The sequence below is a fragment of the Ctenopharyngodon idella genome, chromosome 14, assembly GCF_019924925.1.
Source record: "Ctenopharyngodon idella isolate HZGC_01 chromosome 14, HZGC01, whole genome shotgun sequence".
Lineage (NCBI taxonomy): Eukaryota > Metazoa > Chordata > Actinopteri > Cypriniformes > Xenocyprididae > Ctenopharyngodon > Ctenopharyngodon idella.
The window spans coordinates 20,931,754-20,949,666 of record NC_067233.1 but is presented as its reverse complement, the minus strand read 5'-3'; the positions used below and the strand labels follow the sequence as shown (position 1 = coordinate 20,949,666).

At 42.5% G+C, this 17,913-nt stretch overlaps 2 protein-coding genes across 2 annotated transcripts; both read right to left on the bottom strand.

The window, feature by feature from the left end:
- Positions 1-1,556: 1,556 nt before the first annotated feature.
- On the bottom strand, positions 1,557-6,713 carry drd5a (dopamine receptor D5a). Its single transcript, XM_051861075.1, is given in 2 exon segments — positions 1,557-6,042; positions 6,044-6,713. Coding segments are annotated over 2 exon segments (1,545 nt in total). The 5' UTR covers positions 6,641-6,713; the 3' UTR covers positions 1,557-5,094.
- Positions 6,714-8,377: 1,664 nt separating this feature from the next.
- otop1 (otopetrin 1) lies at positions 8,378-17,789 on the bottom strand. Its single transcript, XM_051860621.1, has 6 exons — positions 15,077-17,789; positions 14,861-14,997; positions 14,547-14,605; positions 14,070-14,200; positions 11,403-12,280; positions 8,378-10,367 (listed from the first exon to the last, which is right to left on the bottom strand). The coding sequence occupies exons 1-6, from the start codon at positions 15,447-15,449 to the stop codon at positions 10,197-10,199; spliced, it is 1,749 nt and encodes a 582-aa protein (XP_051716581.1). The 5' UTR covers positions 15,450-17,789; the 3' UTR covers positions 8,378-10,196.
- Positions 17,790-17,913: the final 124 nt, after the last annotated feature.

Sequence of the window (17,913 nt, the reverse complement as noted above, 5' to 3'; positions counted from 1 at the left end):
CTGAGTTTCCGACTAGGATTTTCGACTTGCAATTCCGAGTTTCCTACTAGGATTTTCGACTTGCAATTCCGAGTTTCCAACTAGGATTTTTGACTTGCAATTCCGAGTTTCCAACTAGGATTTTCGACTTGCAATTCCGAGTTTCCGACTAGGATTTTCGACTTGCAATTCCGAGTTTCCGACTGGGAATTAAATACGTAATTCTGAGATTCTGACTTACAATTCCTAGTTCTAAAGTCTGACTTTAATTCTCGCAATTGCTAATAATAAAGCTAATAATTGTGTGAAATAAAGTCATGGAACTTTTTTCTGAAACATTTTAGGTCGACTTAATTATTAGCAACTCTGAATTTACAAATTTAAATTCAGACTTTATTTCTGGTAATTCTGACTTTATTTATCGCAATTCTGAGTTATAAAGTCTGAGTTCTGAAACAAGTAGAAACATTAAAATGTTAGTCGACCTAAAACATTTTAGAAAAAAGTTCCATGACTTTATTTCTCACAATTCTGAGTTTCCAACTTGGAATTCTGACTCGTAATTCCGAGTTTCCAACTAGGATTTTTGATTTGCAATTCTGAGGTCCTGACTTGGAATTCTGACTCGTAATTCCAAGTTTCCAACTAGGAATTCCAACTCAGATTCTGACTCGCAATTCATAGTTTTAAAGTCTGACTTTATTTCTCGCAATTGCTAATAATAAAACTAATAAATGTGTGAAATAAAGTCATGGAACTTTTTTTCTGAAACATTTTAAGTCATCTAACTTTTTAAATGTTATTAGTTTCAGAATACAGACTTGGAATTGTGAATAATAAAGTGAGAATTGTGAGATACAAATTGCAAGTTATAAACTCAGAATTGTGAGAAATAAAGTCAGGATTGTGAGAAGAAAAATCAGAATTGCGAGATATAAATTCGTAATTGCCTTTTTTAACAAGCTTCCGATCAGATCAGTGACAAAACACAGTGACACACGAATCACAAAACCCCTGACCTGACACTGAGCTCAACGGGATCTGGTTTACCTCCAGAAAGAAAGTGCATCATAATCCAGTATTTCATCAAGCGACGACCACAGACTTCTGGACGGAACCCTGAACATCCAACGATCCGTACTGAAAGCAGAGAGATCGCACCTGTCCGTCAGTCCAGGATTACTTCACTGTTTCTGAAGGAAATCCACCTGAGATCACTGACAGTTCCAGGACATATTCTGCTGAATCTCACACACTGATTTCCTCATGACATTATCATCACATCTGAAGAGTCTCACACTCACATCAAGATCATCAGGAACATCGATACCTGAGACAGACTGAATTACAGCCGCACAGCTGGAGCTGAATGATGAATGTGAAGCGTCTGCTGAAGTATTGATCAGAAATAATAGCATCAGAGAAATACAGTTACTCAGCTCCTCTGTAACATCATGTTACTGGAGATATCAGTGTTAACTGCAGCAGTACACTGGAAAAAACAGATTTCTGTCTTGTTTTCCAGCACAAATATCTAAACATTCTTAAATCAAGATACATTTACTGGAGAAGAAAAATGACTGAAGATGAAGTGTTTAATGAAATCAATTCTATCATAATGAATTCTCAAGAGCTTCAGAGTCTAATAGACTGTAAAATCTTTGGCCTCTTCGATCAACAAGATCATGATGAAACACAGGACAGACAACGTCCAGACAGAGAAAGTGCTCTCCAGTTTCAGTGAAAACACACACACACACACACACACACCTGACCTACTGAAACACCTGCAACAAGTACAAGATATGACGTTTTAATGCTCATTTTACTGAAAAACATCTGTGCACATGACTGTTAGTGTACATTCAATTCATGTGTGTGAGAAAAACAACATCCACACACACACACACACACACACTCAGAGCAACAGTTCATTACAGTGAATCTACAGGCTTTGCTGTTGTAAACAATAAACATTACAGTAATGAAACACTATAAATCATCACGATATTAAACGTGTCCTGTAACAGATCTTCAGACATTCACGATCAAACACGACATGATGACATCCTCCACCTGCAGAACCACACCTTCTTCTTCAGCGTTTCTGTGTCCAGAACAAACATCTAAACATTCTTACATCAACATACATTTGCTGGAGAAGAAAAATGACTGAAGATATTAAGTCTTGATTTCTGATAAATGCATCAAAATGAAGTGAGTTTCAACTTCAAAGGGAAAGCAAGATGATTGGCAGATATTTGTTCTTGTTTTAATCATAAACTCACTTCATTTTAAGTCTTAATATCTTCAGTCATTTCTCTTCTCCAGTAAATGTATCTCGATTTAAGAATGTTTTGATATTTGTGCTGGAAAACAAGACAGAAACACTGAGGAAGAACATCATATTTGTGCAGTGAACAAACCTCAGTTCATTCATGAAACAACGACAGCGTCACATGACCCCTATAAAGGAATAAATAAATGTTTTTATAAAAGAGTTATGAGCTCATGTGTTGATTCTGGCGGGAGTCCCGCGCCTGCGCAGGTCGGGCGAGGGGGGCGTACAGTCGGTCCGGTGGGCACTTGAGTAGTTTGGCAAGTCGGGGCGGTCGGAGTCGGTCGGAGTTCTGGGATATTGCACTCAGTGTAAGGCTGTTCAGTTACAGACGGAATAAGGCCGTGCTTCTGTAGAATCTCTCCGGCAGGATTGAGTCACGGACGGTGATGATGATGATGATGATGATGACAGAGGAAGCTGTGTTCGGATCCATACTGTTTCTGCCGTATGTACACTGTGCAGTGTGCCACATGACCTACTGCATTTGCCAAAATGTGCAACACGGTGCATCCCATAATGCAATGCGTTTGACTCCACCTTTCATTCACAGTTGGAATCAGAAATATTGTCAAATATTGGAATGAAATGAGTTTCAAGCACATGAACGATCCGTTGAAGTCGCATTTACAAGTGGAAAATGATATGGGAGTTAATAACAGCTAACAGGAAACATTCTCAGAACGTTCTGGCAAGGTTCTCTCAACGTTATGAACAAGTAACGTTAATAGGACGTTCGTTCAGAGTTATCTAACCTTTAATAATGTTATCAAAACATTAGCACAGAAACATTATTTATACATTGTTCATCATTCTGAAACTTTTTATTTAAATGTTTTTTAAATGTTACTACTTGTTTCAGAACGTTCAACAAACAAACGTTCTTCCAGTAACGTTAATAGAACATTCATTCAGTGTTATCTGGTCTTTAATAATGTTATCAAAACATCAGCACAAAAATATTATTTATAAATCATTCTGAAACTTTTAGTTAAACGTTTTTTAAATGTTGCTGCTTGTTTCAGAACGTTCAGAGAACATTCAAATGTAACGTTCTCATAATGTTTGAATAATGATACAATGGAATGTTCCATTAACGTTCATATAACCATGAAAAAATGTTTTTAAAACATTTAAAAACGGGGTGTTTTGGACGTTCAGAAATGACATTTTTGTAACTTAATAGGAACACTGTCAGAACGTTCTTAGAACATGTTCTCTGGGAAGGCAAGAGTTGAATTGCAACAGCAAAAACATCTAATTTATAGATATTATCATGAGGTGTAACAGAACACTCGTGTCTCGATTCACTTTGATACACAACTCTGATCTCACCACACTTTAAAGCCAAAATAGTGTTAAAATGGTACTTTTTTTTGGTAATTATTACTTCTAACGCATATAGTAAATAGTACTGATCGTTAAAATGCCAAATATGTTTTCACACCAGGACTTGAATAAGCTTGGATTTGGTCAGCAGAATAGAAATATTCATAATTCTGCTTAGCTAAAAATACAGAATTCTGTTAGACACACGCTTCACCTCTGACTGCATACATTATAGTTACACTTTATTTTACAGTATGTGTACTTACAGTGTACTCACTCAGTACAGTACTGGTGATATGAGGGAAGTTCATGGGTTAAGGGTCAGGGCCTCATTATTACACAGTTATTGTAATTGCTATAATAAGTACAGTGTGTACACATGCAGATCAGGGCTGTAAAATAAAGTGTTACCTACATTATTTACATACATCATTTATAATAATAATTAGTACACGTGGAAGCTGACCATATTTGGTGCTACATTAAATCTGTCAGGTGAACTACATGATACATATGGTTGCATTTCTGTGTTGTGATATTTCATGACACGATACATTGTTACACCTCTAATAATATCATATCATACATCGGTTACACTTTATTTTAAGGTGTCTGTGTTACACTGTAATTATACACTGATATTAATAACTACATGTACTTACTATAGGGTGAGGATGAGGGTTTGGTTTAGGGTTAGTTGCATGTAATTATGCATAATTTACAGTTATTACTATAGTAACTACATGTAACAATGACACTAAAATAAAGTGTTCCTCATATATCTACTCAGTGACGGAGAGCAGGTCTGTGAGGTGTAATATTAATCACTCAGCTTTCACAGTTGCTTATTTTCATCATTTTGATTTCAGATGAAGTTATTTGGGTTCATTTTTCACAATATAATTCATTTGATTTGTGAGGAGTGAACCGGAAGTGAGATCTAATATCTGTACTGTAGAAACTCAGTGTTTCTGTCTTGTTTTCCAGCACAAATATTAAAACATTCTTAAATCAAGATACATTTACTGGAGAAGAGAAATAACTGAAGATATGAAGTCTTGTTTTTGAAAAATATTGAAAAATTAAGTCTGCTTAAAACATGAACAAGAAACTGAATGAGAAATAATGTTAAAACAAAGATTTTTCAATATTTTTTCATAAAACAAGAGTTAATATCTTCAGTCATTTTGTTTGTCCAGTTAATCAGTTAAAGGGTTTCAGGCACTAACAGCAGTAAATTCCCTGCTTTAACTTCTCTTTTCTGATCGTGCTGACTAAATCATCATCATCATCATCATCATCATATGATAACTGCGCGCGACTCACTGGCTCCACAGCAGCGCGGTCACGTGTCAACACCTGTACGCGTGACACACACCTGCTCAGAAACAGTATGCGGAGCGTTCACGGGTCCGAACACAGTCCAGCAGCGGCGCGCGCGCTCACGGTCAGCGGATGCCGTTCGGCGTGAACGGCGCGTGACGCTCCGCAACGTCCGCCTCGCACTCCAGATCGCACACAGAGTCCGTGCACACGTCGTCCTCGTCGTTGTCGTCGCGCGAAAGCTGCGAGATCCGGTCGAACGTGTCGTCCACTACGTTCGGGATGATGTTGACGTACGCGCTCGCCATCTCCTTGTGGAACAGCGTGTCCTGGTTGTAGGACACGAGCTCGTTGCTGATGTTGACCGTCTCCACCGGAGTCCGGCAGCGGTTCCGGCAGCCCAGCAGGCTGGAGAAGCCCTTGCGGAACTCCGCGTTGAAGGCGTAGATGACGGGGTTCAGCGACGAGTTGGTCCAGCCGAACCACACGAACACGTCGAAGGTGGTGTCGCTGACGCACGGGAGGCCCGCGGACGGCTTGTTGTGGCAGAACGGAACCACGCAGTTGAGCACGAAGAACGGCAGCCAGCAGCACACGAACACGCCCATGATGATGGACAGCGTCTTCAGAACTTTGGTCTCGCGGTTGAAGTTCGTCTTCAGGCTGCTGTGGTGCGCGCACGCGAGCCGGTTCGTCCGGCAGCTCTGCGCGTGCTCGGCCGCGCGCTCCAGCGAGGCGATCCTCCGGATCTGGATCTGCGCGATCCGGTAGATCCGCGTGTACGTGACGATCATGATGGCCACGGGAATGTAGAAGCTGATGAGGGACGAGGAGATGGCGTACTCGCGGTTCAGGCTCGAGTCGCAGTTGTCGCCGTCGTCCGGTCCGGTGACGTTGGACTCCGCGGCTTTGTGCCAGTCCAGCTGCACGGGGATGAACGAGATGAGCACGGACAGAGTCCACGCCGCGCCGATCATCACGGAGGCCACGCGCGGGGTCATCTTGCGCTCGTAGCGGAACGGGCTGCTGATCGCCCAGTAGCGGTCCACGCTGATTACGCACAGGTTGAGGATAGGACGCGGTGGAGCACATGATGTCGAAAGCCACCCAGATGTCGCAGAAGGCGCCGAACGGCCAGAATCCGGCCACCTCCGCCACCGCCTTCCACGGCATCACCAGCACGGCCACGAACAGGTCCGACACGGCCAGCGACACGATGAAGATGTTCGTAACTTTACTGCGCAGGTGGCGGAAGCGCAGCACGGCGGCGCACACCAGGATGTTCCCGAACAAAGTCCAGAGGATCAGAACGGACAGCAGGCACCCGGTGAGCGCGCGCGTCAGCATCTGCCGCGGCTCCGGTTCGGTTCGGTTGGGCATGCTGGGTCCCGGCGCGCTCACGGGTCGCCATCGGGGGTGTGTGCGAGCGCGTGCGTTCGCGCGGTCTCCGGTGCCGGTGCGTCCCGCATTACGGACGAGCACGATCAAAGAGGGAATCCGACACCGAGCGGGTCCAGATGATCCGGGCGCGCGGATAAGTGTGTGTGTGTGTGTGCTCGACGGTAGTCCGACCTCTCTGAGCGCCAGGGAACTGTGCACTGCTATTTTGAGCGAGAGCGAGCAAGAGAGAGAGAGAGAGAGAGAGAGAAAGAGAGAGAGAGAAACACACATTCATGTCAATCTGGATATGCAGTGAATGAAAAAAAGAATCACAAGCGGAAAACAGCTTCATACACGACCTTTATATATGGAACACAATTCAATAATTATATCACCTTTTTTCTTTTTATTTTTGCATGTCACATTGTTTGCATGTTGGTAATCCATGAAATATAATGCAGACGAGATGTGTGAAGTTCTTTCACCATCATATATATATATATATATATATATATACACACATGACAAAATGCAAGACAAATGTCAAACTAAAACAGCATTATTTTGCGCGTCCATTCTCTCATATGAGCGTTCACTGCTCGCGCGCGGGAGTTTTGCTTTGAAGATTGATTCATTCAAATCAGTGCAACAATCCTCAATGAATGCGGCAGCGGACACGAGCGCCGCCTACAGGCGTTCACGCGCATCGGAGAATCAGACAACAGCACTTCAGTGCGACTCGATCATCCGCAGTCTGTCAGTGCAGAGATCAGGCTGTGCTCGTGCTCGACAGAAAAGGTCAGGAATTCTCAGATATGTGTGAAATGCGAAGGAGCTGCTGTTATAATGTCAGAGGCCTCAGGTGCTGCTGAAGACTCGAAGCACGAGAGATGTTCACTCTGGGACTCGATGTCGTGTGAGCAAACAAACATCCAGATGCATCCAGCCAGAGGGGATTGTGGGATTTCATGACAAACGAGAACACCTTGAACTGTCAGACAGACGGACGCGTGCACAGCTGGAGCACATCTGTGTTTGAAGGGCTTTTCCCTCACTGATGTGAGAACAGACACACTGACCCTGATCCTCACTGATGATGAAAGCGTCTGAAGAAGATTCTGCTCTTACTGGGATTCATTCATCAGTGATGATGTTCTAAAAGAAACGAATGTTTTTCTTCTTAATCCGTCTTCATAATGAATCACAGACTCCAACTCTGAAACCACTTTCTGACATCAATCAGTGATGTTCTTCCTCAGTGTTTCTGTCTCGTTTTCCAGCGCAAACATCTAAAGATTCTTAAATCAAGATACATTTACTGGAGAAGAAAAATGACTGAAGATATTACGACTTGTTTAATGAAAAATGTATCAAAATTAAGTGACTTTGAGCTTAAAACAAGATCAAATATCTGCCAACTTAATATCTTCAGTAATTTCTCTTCTCCAGTAGATGTATCTTGATTTAAGAATCTTTAGATGTTTGTGCTGAAAACGAGAACATCATGAGGAACATTCTTCTGAGGAGCATCAGTTAATGTGGTTTGATGATGTTCGGCTCCAAACATTCTTCAAAATATCTTCATTTGCTTAAAAAAAGGAAGAAACTCAAATAGATGACACGCCATACATGATAGTTAAACTGACCTGAAATTTCTTCAGCAGGTCATGAAAACAACTGCATTTCCACATGAAGAACAGAACAGGACTGAAGGATGAAGTTCCTCGAGTGTCTTCAGCCTGAAATTGAAGCTGACGCTTTATTAACTCAGTCTGAATAAATGTTTAGATTTGACTTCATTATGGAGCTTCAGCTTCAGAGATGTGCTGCGGTAAATCCAGCAGTGAAAGCATGACGATCTGAGGAATAAACCACACACAGCAGAACAAACACACGTTCAGCTCCGTTTATATGGAGAAAACTAATATTATAGTGAAGGATGTACGAGACGATGATGAAGGAACGTGTGTTAAAGGACGTTTCATGTTTCAAAGAAGCTCTGAAGCCACTGGACTGTTTACATCAAAGAATATTTTATTCATTTATTTGAAGATAACACACATGTATTCATTTGTGGTGAAAGTGCATAAACAAACAGAAAAGGTTTGTGCCACAGATCTTATCATTGTGCTGCACTTGTGCGTTTCATTGTGTGTTTGGACACGTTTTTAAAAAAGAACAAAAAAAGGTTGATGATAAAGTCGTTTACTGTCTGCTGAACATCAACAGTCAAACATCTACATCTGAAAGAAAGGAGCGATTTCACTTCGCTTCTGCTCAGACCGAAGAACTTCCTCCGACGGATGACGTGAGAACTTTCCATAATCACATTCAGGAGCAGGTGTAAGAACAAACCTCTGGAGCAGAAAGTGTGTGTGTGTGTGTGTGTGTGAGAGAGAGAGAGAGAGTGAGTGTGTGTGTGTGTGTGTGTGTGTGAGAGAGAGAGAGAGAGAGAGAGAGTGAGTGTGTGTGTGTGTGTGTGTGTGTGTGTGTGTGTGTGTGAGAGAGAGAGAGTGTGTGTGTGTGAGAGAGAGAGAGAGTATGTGTGAGTGTATATGAGTGAGAGAGAGAGAAAGATAGTGTGTGTGTGTGTGTGTGTTAGAGAGAGAGAGAGAGAGAGAGTGTGTGTGTGTGTGTGTGTGTGTGTGTGTTAGAGAGAGAGAGAGAGTGAGTGAGTGAGTGAATGAGTGTGTGTGTGTGTGTGTGTGTGTGTGTGTGTGTGTGTGTTAGAGAGAGAGAGAGATAGAGAGCGAGAGTGAGTGAGTGAGTGAGTGTGTGTGTGTGTGTGTGTGTGTGTTAGAGAGAGAGAGAGAGTGAGTGAGTGAGTGAATGAGTGTGTGTGTGTGTGTGTGTGTGTGTGTGTGTGTGTGTGTGTGTGTTAGAGAGAGAGAGAGAGAGAGAGCGAGAGTGAGTGAGTGAGTGAGTGTGTGTGTGTGTGTGTGTGTGTGTGTCGTGAGCATCTGGACTTCAGACCGATTCTCCAAAACAAACAATCAGCCTCCTGCAAAACCATGAATAATATATTCAATCCAGAATCCCAGCTGAACTTCCCATTAAATCCATAAACGCACGGATGAAATCTCATTTCTCTCCCTGTAGGAGTGTGTAAAAGCCGTCGGTCCCTCAGTTACACAGATCTTCACACAGAACCAACAGCAATGCAGACGAGATACATTTACAACATATTTCAAAACATGGGCTATATGTAACACACTGTGCTATAAAGATGCAGAAATAGACGTCTGAAGAGTACGGAGCCGCACACGGTATGGGAACTGATCATTTGTTCCCATCATAAACATATTTTTCCCGCATGAGGCTCCGCAGTACAAGCGACACAACGACACCATCTGAAGAAAATCATCAGAATCACTGGAGATCTCAGAGAGTCTCAGTCTTGATTCATGTGTTTTGTCTCAGCGAGTGTTTTTATGCTTCTTTTTCTCTAACAGACCGAGACAAACTACAAAAAAGATTGAAGTTAAAGTACAATATGCACTAGTTTTAGGTCAATGGCCTGCAAGATTCAAGGATTTTCCAATCAGACAGTGTACTAAAATCATTCAGGATTCAATCCCGCTGGAGAACTCGATATAAGAGAACATCATCCTTGTTCAGTTGAAGACGTGGTTTGTAAACATTGAGGAGTGTGTGAAGAATCTTCAGGCCTGAGAACGTCTACTTATTGAGAATGTCTTTAAGAGCCAATCAAATCCATGAGAACTTGATCAGATGATTAACCCACACCGATCCCTCATTATGGATGGAGAATGATGGTCTGTACAGTATTTGAGCACCAGATAAAGTCTGTACCGTTTAAGTCACGTGATTCATCCTCAACACACGCTCAAACCTTCCTGAAGACTTCGAAGAGCGACGCCACCGAGTGCATGCGGTAGAAGAGGTTCATGGGAATGGCGACGTTCAGCACCGTGGTCCAAACGCTGAAGCCGAACGTCTCCTGCTCCAGAGCGTTGTCATACTGCGGACGGCAGCCGAAGGCCGGAAGAATCCACAACTGAACGAAGAGAGAAAACAGCCCTGCTGCGGTTAAACCCTGATAAACAACATTCACCGAAACATGTCGATTCTGTCGTCATTTACTCGCTTGTTCAAACATGTGCGAGTTTATTTCCTCAGTGAAACACAAAAGATGTTTAGCAGAATGTTCAAGCTGCACTGCAAAAATCTTTTTCTTCCTCAGTCTTGTTTTCCAGTACAAATATCTAAAGATTCTTAAATCAAGATACATTTACTGGAGAAGAGAAATGACTGAAGATATTAAGATTTACTGAAAAATGAAAAATTCACATTTGAAGAACAAATATCTGCCAATGGGGTCAGAAAAATGAACTTAATTCAAAACAAAACACTGTTTCAGTCCCTCTGCTTCAAAAGTTCATGTTTAATTCAAACCATAACTTGTCATAACTTGAGCAAAAATTGTTTCTATGTTTTCTTCAGTGTACGAGTAAATGATGACAGAATGTTCGTTTGTGGGCGACTGATCAGTTTAACAAGGAAAGCCATTTCTGCCAAATACAGACAAAATCATGCTTTGGTAAATCTTTTTATGAGATTAAAAGTCAAAATTATGACATACTAAACCATAATTATGAGATAAAGTCACAATTATGAGACACTAAATCATAATTGAAATAAAAAGTCAAAATTATGACAGTTGAAATTGACACTACAAAATAATTATGACATAATTATGAGATACTAAGTAATAATTATGAGATAAAAAATCCAAATTATGACATACTAAATCATAATTATGACATACTAAAAAAAAAAAATGAAAGTATGACATACTACATTAAAATTATGAGATTAAAAAGTCAAATGATTGATTTAGTATGTCATAATTTAAAATTTTTAAATCATACTTTTGACTTTTTAATATCATAATTATTACTTTTTATCTCATAATTATGATTTAGCATCATAACTGGGACTTGTGTCTTAATTATGATATACTAGTATTTTTTTTCTTATGTGGCTGAACAGGCTTCCATAGAGCAACAAACATGTTTCGGCCGCTCCTTACCGAGATGTTGCACATGAAGAGGAAGATGGTGATGTTCTTCAGGATCTGCCTCTTCCTCCCGGCTGTCACGTTGAGACGGTTTCCTGCGTGAAGCGGAACGTCGGCGTGTTTCCGGCCGAAGCCCTGTCTGTTCTCGCTCTGCTCCGCGTCCAGAGGAGCGCAGCGCTTGTCCTGCGTCTCGTAGGCACGGTTGACGATGCCGTCGTACGGCGCCGTCACAGAGAAGATCTCGGGCGCCATGGCCTCGTCCTCCCTGCGTCTGCGGTACAGCGACTCCACGATGAACAGGTTCTGCACACACTTCTCCAGCACCAGCAGCAGCGAGTACGCCAGGCAGGTCCAGCGGAAGCTGGGAGAGCTCCGTCCCGCCGTGGCCGCCGCCGCCACCACGCTGCACCAGGACATCAGCCACGAGCCCAGCGACGAGCCCAGCAGCAGCTCCGTGTCCAGCGTGCGCGACGGGTTCTGACCCGTGTCCATGGGCCAGTCCTCCACCCGGTACACCAGCAGCCCGGCGCCGCTCGCGCCGCACATGCAGGCCAGCATCACCACGCCGTAGCAGTAGAACATGGAGATGGCGGCCTCGCGCGTCTGCTCCGACTTCTCCACGTGGATGAGGTAGACCACCAGGACCGTGACGGAGCTGGCCAGCGCCAGCAGACCCAGCAGCGGCCCGAGCAGCAGACCCGGACTGCGTGTGCTGGGACGCTTGCGGTTGCTGTGGCGGTCCAGCGTGCGGCCGATGTTCTTCCACATGACGAACAGCATGGCCGAGACGAAGATGTGGTACTCGATGTTGAAGGGGTACAGGTAGTAGAGGCTGGTGGAGAACATGGAGCAGACGCTGGTGGTGCAGTTACAGTGAGGCTCCACTTCCACTGCGCACACACACACACACACACACACACATCAGCTTGTGCAAAACCATCTGAAATTAAGCATGTCGAATGGAGGTTCTCGTCACAGATCCACTTTATCAAACATTGATGTTCTGCAAAATATGATGTTCTTCCTCAGTGTTTCTGTCTTGTTTTCAGCACAATTATCTAAACATTCTTAAATCAAGATACATTTACTGGAGAAGAGAAATGACTGAAGATATTCAGTCTTGATTAATGAAAAATTATAATTTTTCTGATAAGACTTAATATCTGAAGTCATTTTGTTTAGATATTAGTGCTGGAAAACAAGACAAAAACACTGAGAATGAAGATTTCTGGAGTGTTAAAATAGAGAGAGAATGTTCTATAATATACAGAAAACTCAGTTTAATTTAACTGCATTAGTTAACATGAACTAACAATGAAAAATAATTCTACAGCATTTATTAATCTTAGTTTGTTAATTTCAACATTATTAAAATCAAAAGTTGTATCTGTTAATATTAATGCACCCGAGTGAACATGATCTAACAGCGAACAGTTGTGATTTTAATTAACTAATATTAACAAAGATAAAAAAAATACTGTAACAAACATATTTCTCAGTTAATTAATGCACTATAATAAGGTCCACTAGTTAATGAAGTGTGAAGTGAAATGGGAACTAATATAAAATGTAAAGTGAAAACAGTGTTATTAACTGTGGAAACACATGAAGAGGGTCAGTCAGACTTTACATAAAGTTAGAATAGAATTTAAAGAAATTCAATAAACAGAGACACAACAAACACATGAATGTGCAGAATGACTCTCTGACGCCATCTAGAGACTGAATCGATTCAGTTCAGAACAAAACTACTGCAAACCAACAAAAACTTCTGCTCCTGATCAGGATAAGAGAGAGAATACAGAAAAACAGTGAAATATTATTCCAATGTAAATCAGCTGTTTTCTATGTGAATATATAGTAAAGTGTAATTTATTCCTGAATTTTCAGCATCATTACTCCAGTCTTCAGTGTCACATGATCCTTCAGAAATCATTCTAATATGATGATTTGCTGCTCATCAAACATGTATGATTATTATCAATGTTGAAAACAGTTCGTATTTATTGTGGAAACTGTGATACATTTATTTTTCAGGATTCTTTGATGAATAGAAAGCTCAACAGAACTCAATGACTCACTGAATCTTGTTTTGAACAGTAAATGAGTGTTTGTTTCAGCTTTAATGATTATTTCACCTAAAAATCATCTTTCTGTCATTTACTCTCAAACTGTTCCACTGAAAAATCACTGAAACCCTGTGTTAGGACATCAGCAGCTCTATATCTTTAACCTGTTAACTGTGACGTTTATCAATGACATATTTTCATAACCATCATACATTTTTGAAGTGTTACTGCAATAATCTTCTTTCAAAAGAGAACAATCTGTATTAAAGCGTTCAGATCTGAGCTCAGAACAGTTCATTATACGTCAGTTCACTGCAGCGCGTCTCGAGTTACTGTCTCTTCAGGATCGATTGCTTTTGTTGTTGTGTTTGTATTGTTCTACAAGCTGTTTTTAGACAAAAGCGTCCACAAAATGAACAAGTGATTGTGATGTTTCTCAGAAATGATGATTTCAGTCACGCCACAGAATGAGTTCAACATTTCTTTCTTTGAGTGAAGTGACGTGACAACTGACCACAAACATGAAGAGACAGAGACACACACACACACACACACGCAGACACAAACACACTTACACACAGACACAGACACACACACACACTCGTCTCACCTGTTGAGATATTGGCGTATCCCAGGGCGGTCAAGCGTCTCCGGTGGTTGTTGAGGAAATGTTCAGCCTCTGACATCACTCCATTACACCAGAGCAGCAGGTTCGTGAAGACGGCATGAATCACTCCAAACCTGCTCAACACACACACACACACACACACACACACACACCTGCTCAGAGATGGACAGAAACCGCTGAACTCGTAAGCCTGATAATAAGGCTCTTACAGTCAGATTACACATAAAATCTGTTCTTGTTTGTGTAATGTCGACTCTTTCTAATGATGTGCGTGTGTGTGTGTGTGTGTGTGTGTGTGTGTTCTTCTGTTATCAAACACAGCTTGTGGAGGAACTTCAGGAACAAGACTTTATAAAGAAGAATATAACTGCACACTCATAAACATATAAGTTAAATTCTTATAATCCACAGCTTCTGAAGAACTTCTCATGCATCTTTAAGACTGAATCTCTGCTGTACCTTTCGAAGGTTTCATATTTCTTGATGACGTCTTTGATGTGGAACCAGAGGAAATGCACCTGCGATCAGAGCAAACACACATCAGTGCCCAAACATCAGCGTAGTAATATTAAAACTAACATTTGCAACATTTACAGTTACTGAGCGTAATAATGACACCAGAGTCTGTACATCTGAAACTGAATTCGCTTCATAACTGAAGAACTTTGCAACATTAACTCTGTTATTTATGTAAAGCTGCTTTGAAACGAAATAGATGTGACTCGACATCAGGCGCGTGACAGATGCGCGCTCGCTCGCGGCGCCGTTCTCACCTGAGAGATGGTGTGCAGCGCGTGGATGATGGGATAGACTCCGAGCACGGCGGAGATGCAGGAATGATACCCGACGAAATAGCCGATGCGGAACGCGTCCATGATGAGCGACAGTAACGCCAGCATCGTCAGCCCCCCTGAACGGCGACAATCAAACAGCACAATCATTCTCACGCTCACAGAGCAAGGCGTCAATTAAACGCGCTGCTGACGCACCTCGGATCCAGCTGGTGCCCGCGTGCGCGTCTCTCTCCGGCAGCGGGCTGCGCTCGCGCTCCCTCCGGATCATGTAGCAGAGCATCCACACGAGCTGCATGAGCATCAGCACCGTGATGAAGGTCAGCAGGTGCTCCTCCTTCACCGCCGGCCCGTGCTGCGCGAGCGCGAGCATCACGGACACGCCGATCAGCAGCAGGTTGGTTCCGTACTGCGCGCTCAGAGTCTCCGCGTTCTTCTGCGGGTACCTCTTGGTCAAACTCACCTTGAGCTTGGAGAAAAGTTTCTTTTCTGCGTCCGAGGACGACGACGAGGAGGAACTGGGGCCGTACTTGTTCAGACACATGATGTCCAGGCCGCTGTGCTCCACCATGGTGCCGGATGAACGCTGTCGGAACGCTGTCGGAAGCTCGCCGAGCGGCGGACATGCTCAATGCGCGTCCATCGCGCGCGCAGCGCCGCTATATACCTCCTAGAAAGAGCAGCAGATTAACGCGGATTGAGTTTCATTCATCTGTGAGCCAAGCGATGCCAAGAACGCGCACGCGCCAAGAGCCGCACAAAACTTCACCGTCCGTTCGTTCGTCCAGACGCGCGCGCTCCTCACCGCGTCTCCGCTCGCTCTGGCAGTCTAGTCATCTCTCCGTCAGATGTGAAGCTCCAGTGAACTTTTCCTCGGCCTCTATGACTCAAGAGAAGCTTTTAGGATCTCGGGTTTCACTGGTCAAAGGCTCTTTATGGACGCCCCCCTTTGTTGACCGCGGACTCGTATGACGGCCTGCATCGGATGTACAATCAGAAGAATGTGGTCAACACGGAATCTGCGTGCGGAAATAAAGCCGGATTGCGAAACGCGGGTGAAATCAGACACAATCTCTTCTTGTCGAAGCACTTGAAGAAAAGTTTTGCGAGAACGAACCGAATTTGACGGTGTGCTCAATTACAGAGAGACCCACAATTAGATGAAACCGATCCGGGCCAGAGAGCCGCAACAAAAGAGCTTCTATTATAACGGCTCTGACCTGGATTAACATGCGCACAAACCCGCATCAGCCTCAAATCATCCCGTTCATTCGGTCGCACTGGAGCTGCACTCCGAGATCAAAGGTAAACGAGACGCACGCGCTCGCTTCCGCTGACCCTTGGTAAAGTCCGACACAGATGCGATCACGCGCTTATCATCATCATCTTCATCATCATCATCATAGGCACACAGAGCCATTCTCTCATAATGTCATCAGCGCGCAGTTTGATCAAGCAGCGCAGGCGCGTGCACAGCTGGAGAACCTGAAGCGCGCGCTAATGGAGTTTCTGTTATAATTCGGATCCAAATGAGAGAAACTGGAGCTCGTGTGAAAGTCAGCATCAACACACACGTGACCCTGCATCTTCATTACATACATGACGACGGTGCCTATAAATGACACGTACGGACGCGCTGCATTTGATGTATTTATTAAAAGAATCTGTCATATAATAACCTTTTGCTCGTCTATATGAAATGACAATAAAGCGATCGGCTACGCGGATAAAAACGCTGTTGCTATAGTTACACGAAAGTTCGCACGCGCCTAAAATTCAAATTCTGCGATTCGGCTGCTACAACTAAAGTCACAGATCTACACATTATCAGAAAAAATACTATTTTGTTTCTTAAAGAAACTTGATATCCAATACAAAAAATCATAACCATAATTCCATATCTCCCCCCCCCCAATCTTCAAATAAATAAATATTTAGCCTATTTTGGGACCATTTATTGCATCGTGACAAGATGACAATTATACACTTAACATTCCAATTACTGTGAGAAAATTCTTCGACATTATTAAAATTGCAACATATTAATTCCTTTCCCGCCGCATTTGATAATTTTCACAAAAATGTAATGTGGCCCCAAGAATATTTATATGTATGAATATCTGAACACGCAATATAACAGAGTCTAGCTTCATGCACTTTACTTTAATCAACACTTGAATGTGGGAAAGTTTCATTTATAAAAGCAACACTTTGAAGAAAAAGCTGAGAAAATCATTTGGGTTTTTTTTTCAAAGAAAACAATGTGCGTCAGCAATGATCTTATCGCTTGTTTCTGCTTCTTGTTCGTCTGTTTTGATCCAGAGATTCTGTACTCTTTCAGAAGACGCGTCATAGCGCCCCCTACCGTATAACAGTGGAAACACGGATCACCGGAAAATTCTGTCAATGGTGGGAAAAGAGTTGATACATCGAAGGTGGATTCAGACTGAAGTGGTACTGCAGTGACAGTAGTATCCATCTAACCTTATTTAACAATTTAGCGACTACAGTTTAAATGAATTGGAAGTTAAAACAATTGATTTATACATCATCTGATTTACACATTGTTCTACTGAGTCCCTAAAGGGACATGGTGATGGAAGAAATATGAGATGGGAGGAAAAATAAATCAAAACTTTTGTTGCGAGTGAAATCAAAGTTTCAATCATTGTTCCTCCCATCTCATATTTGTCCCTTTAGAGACTCTGTAGGATCAACCCTCCACAAACAGATCAGATTGACCCGCTATAGGGGTTATATTTGCTCAAGCTCAACCCTTGACCCTCACAAACCCTCTGATAACTGGAGCTCACACTCATTTCTACATTCACAATCACAGAAATCATCAGATTTAAAGCTCAGAATCACAGAAATCGTCAGATGATCGAACGAAAACAGCAGTTCATCCACTGTGATCCTGGAAGGTTTGAGTAACATAATCTCTGTGGTTCAGCATTACTTAAAGTTACATGAACATTTTGTTCTACAGCTTAAATTACACCTGAAATGTGAATTTGGACCCTGTTTGGAGGATC

Coding starts and splice junctions, on each gene's coding strand:
- otop1 (XM_051860621.1), bottom strand. CDS start 15,449: ATGGTGGAGCACAGCGGCCTGGACATCATGTGTCTGAACAAGTACGGC. Junction 14,998..15,076: donor GGGCACCAGCTGGATCCGAG/GTGCGTCAGCAG, acceptor GTCGCCGTTCAG/GGGGGCTGACGATGCTGGCG. Junction 12,281..14,069: donor ATACGCCAATATCTCAACAG/GTGAGACGAGTG, acceptor GTGTGTGCGCAG/TGGAAGTGGAGCCTCACTGT.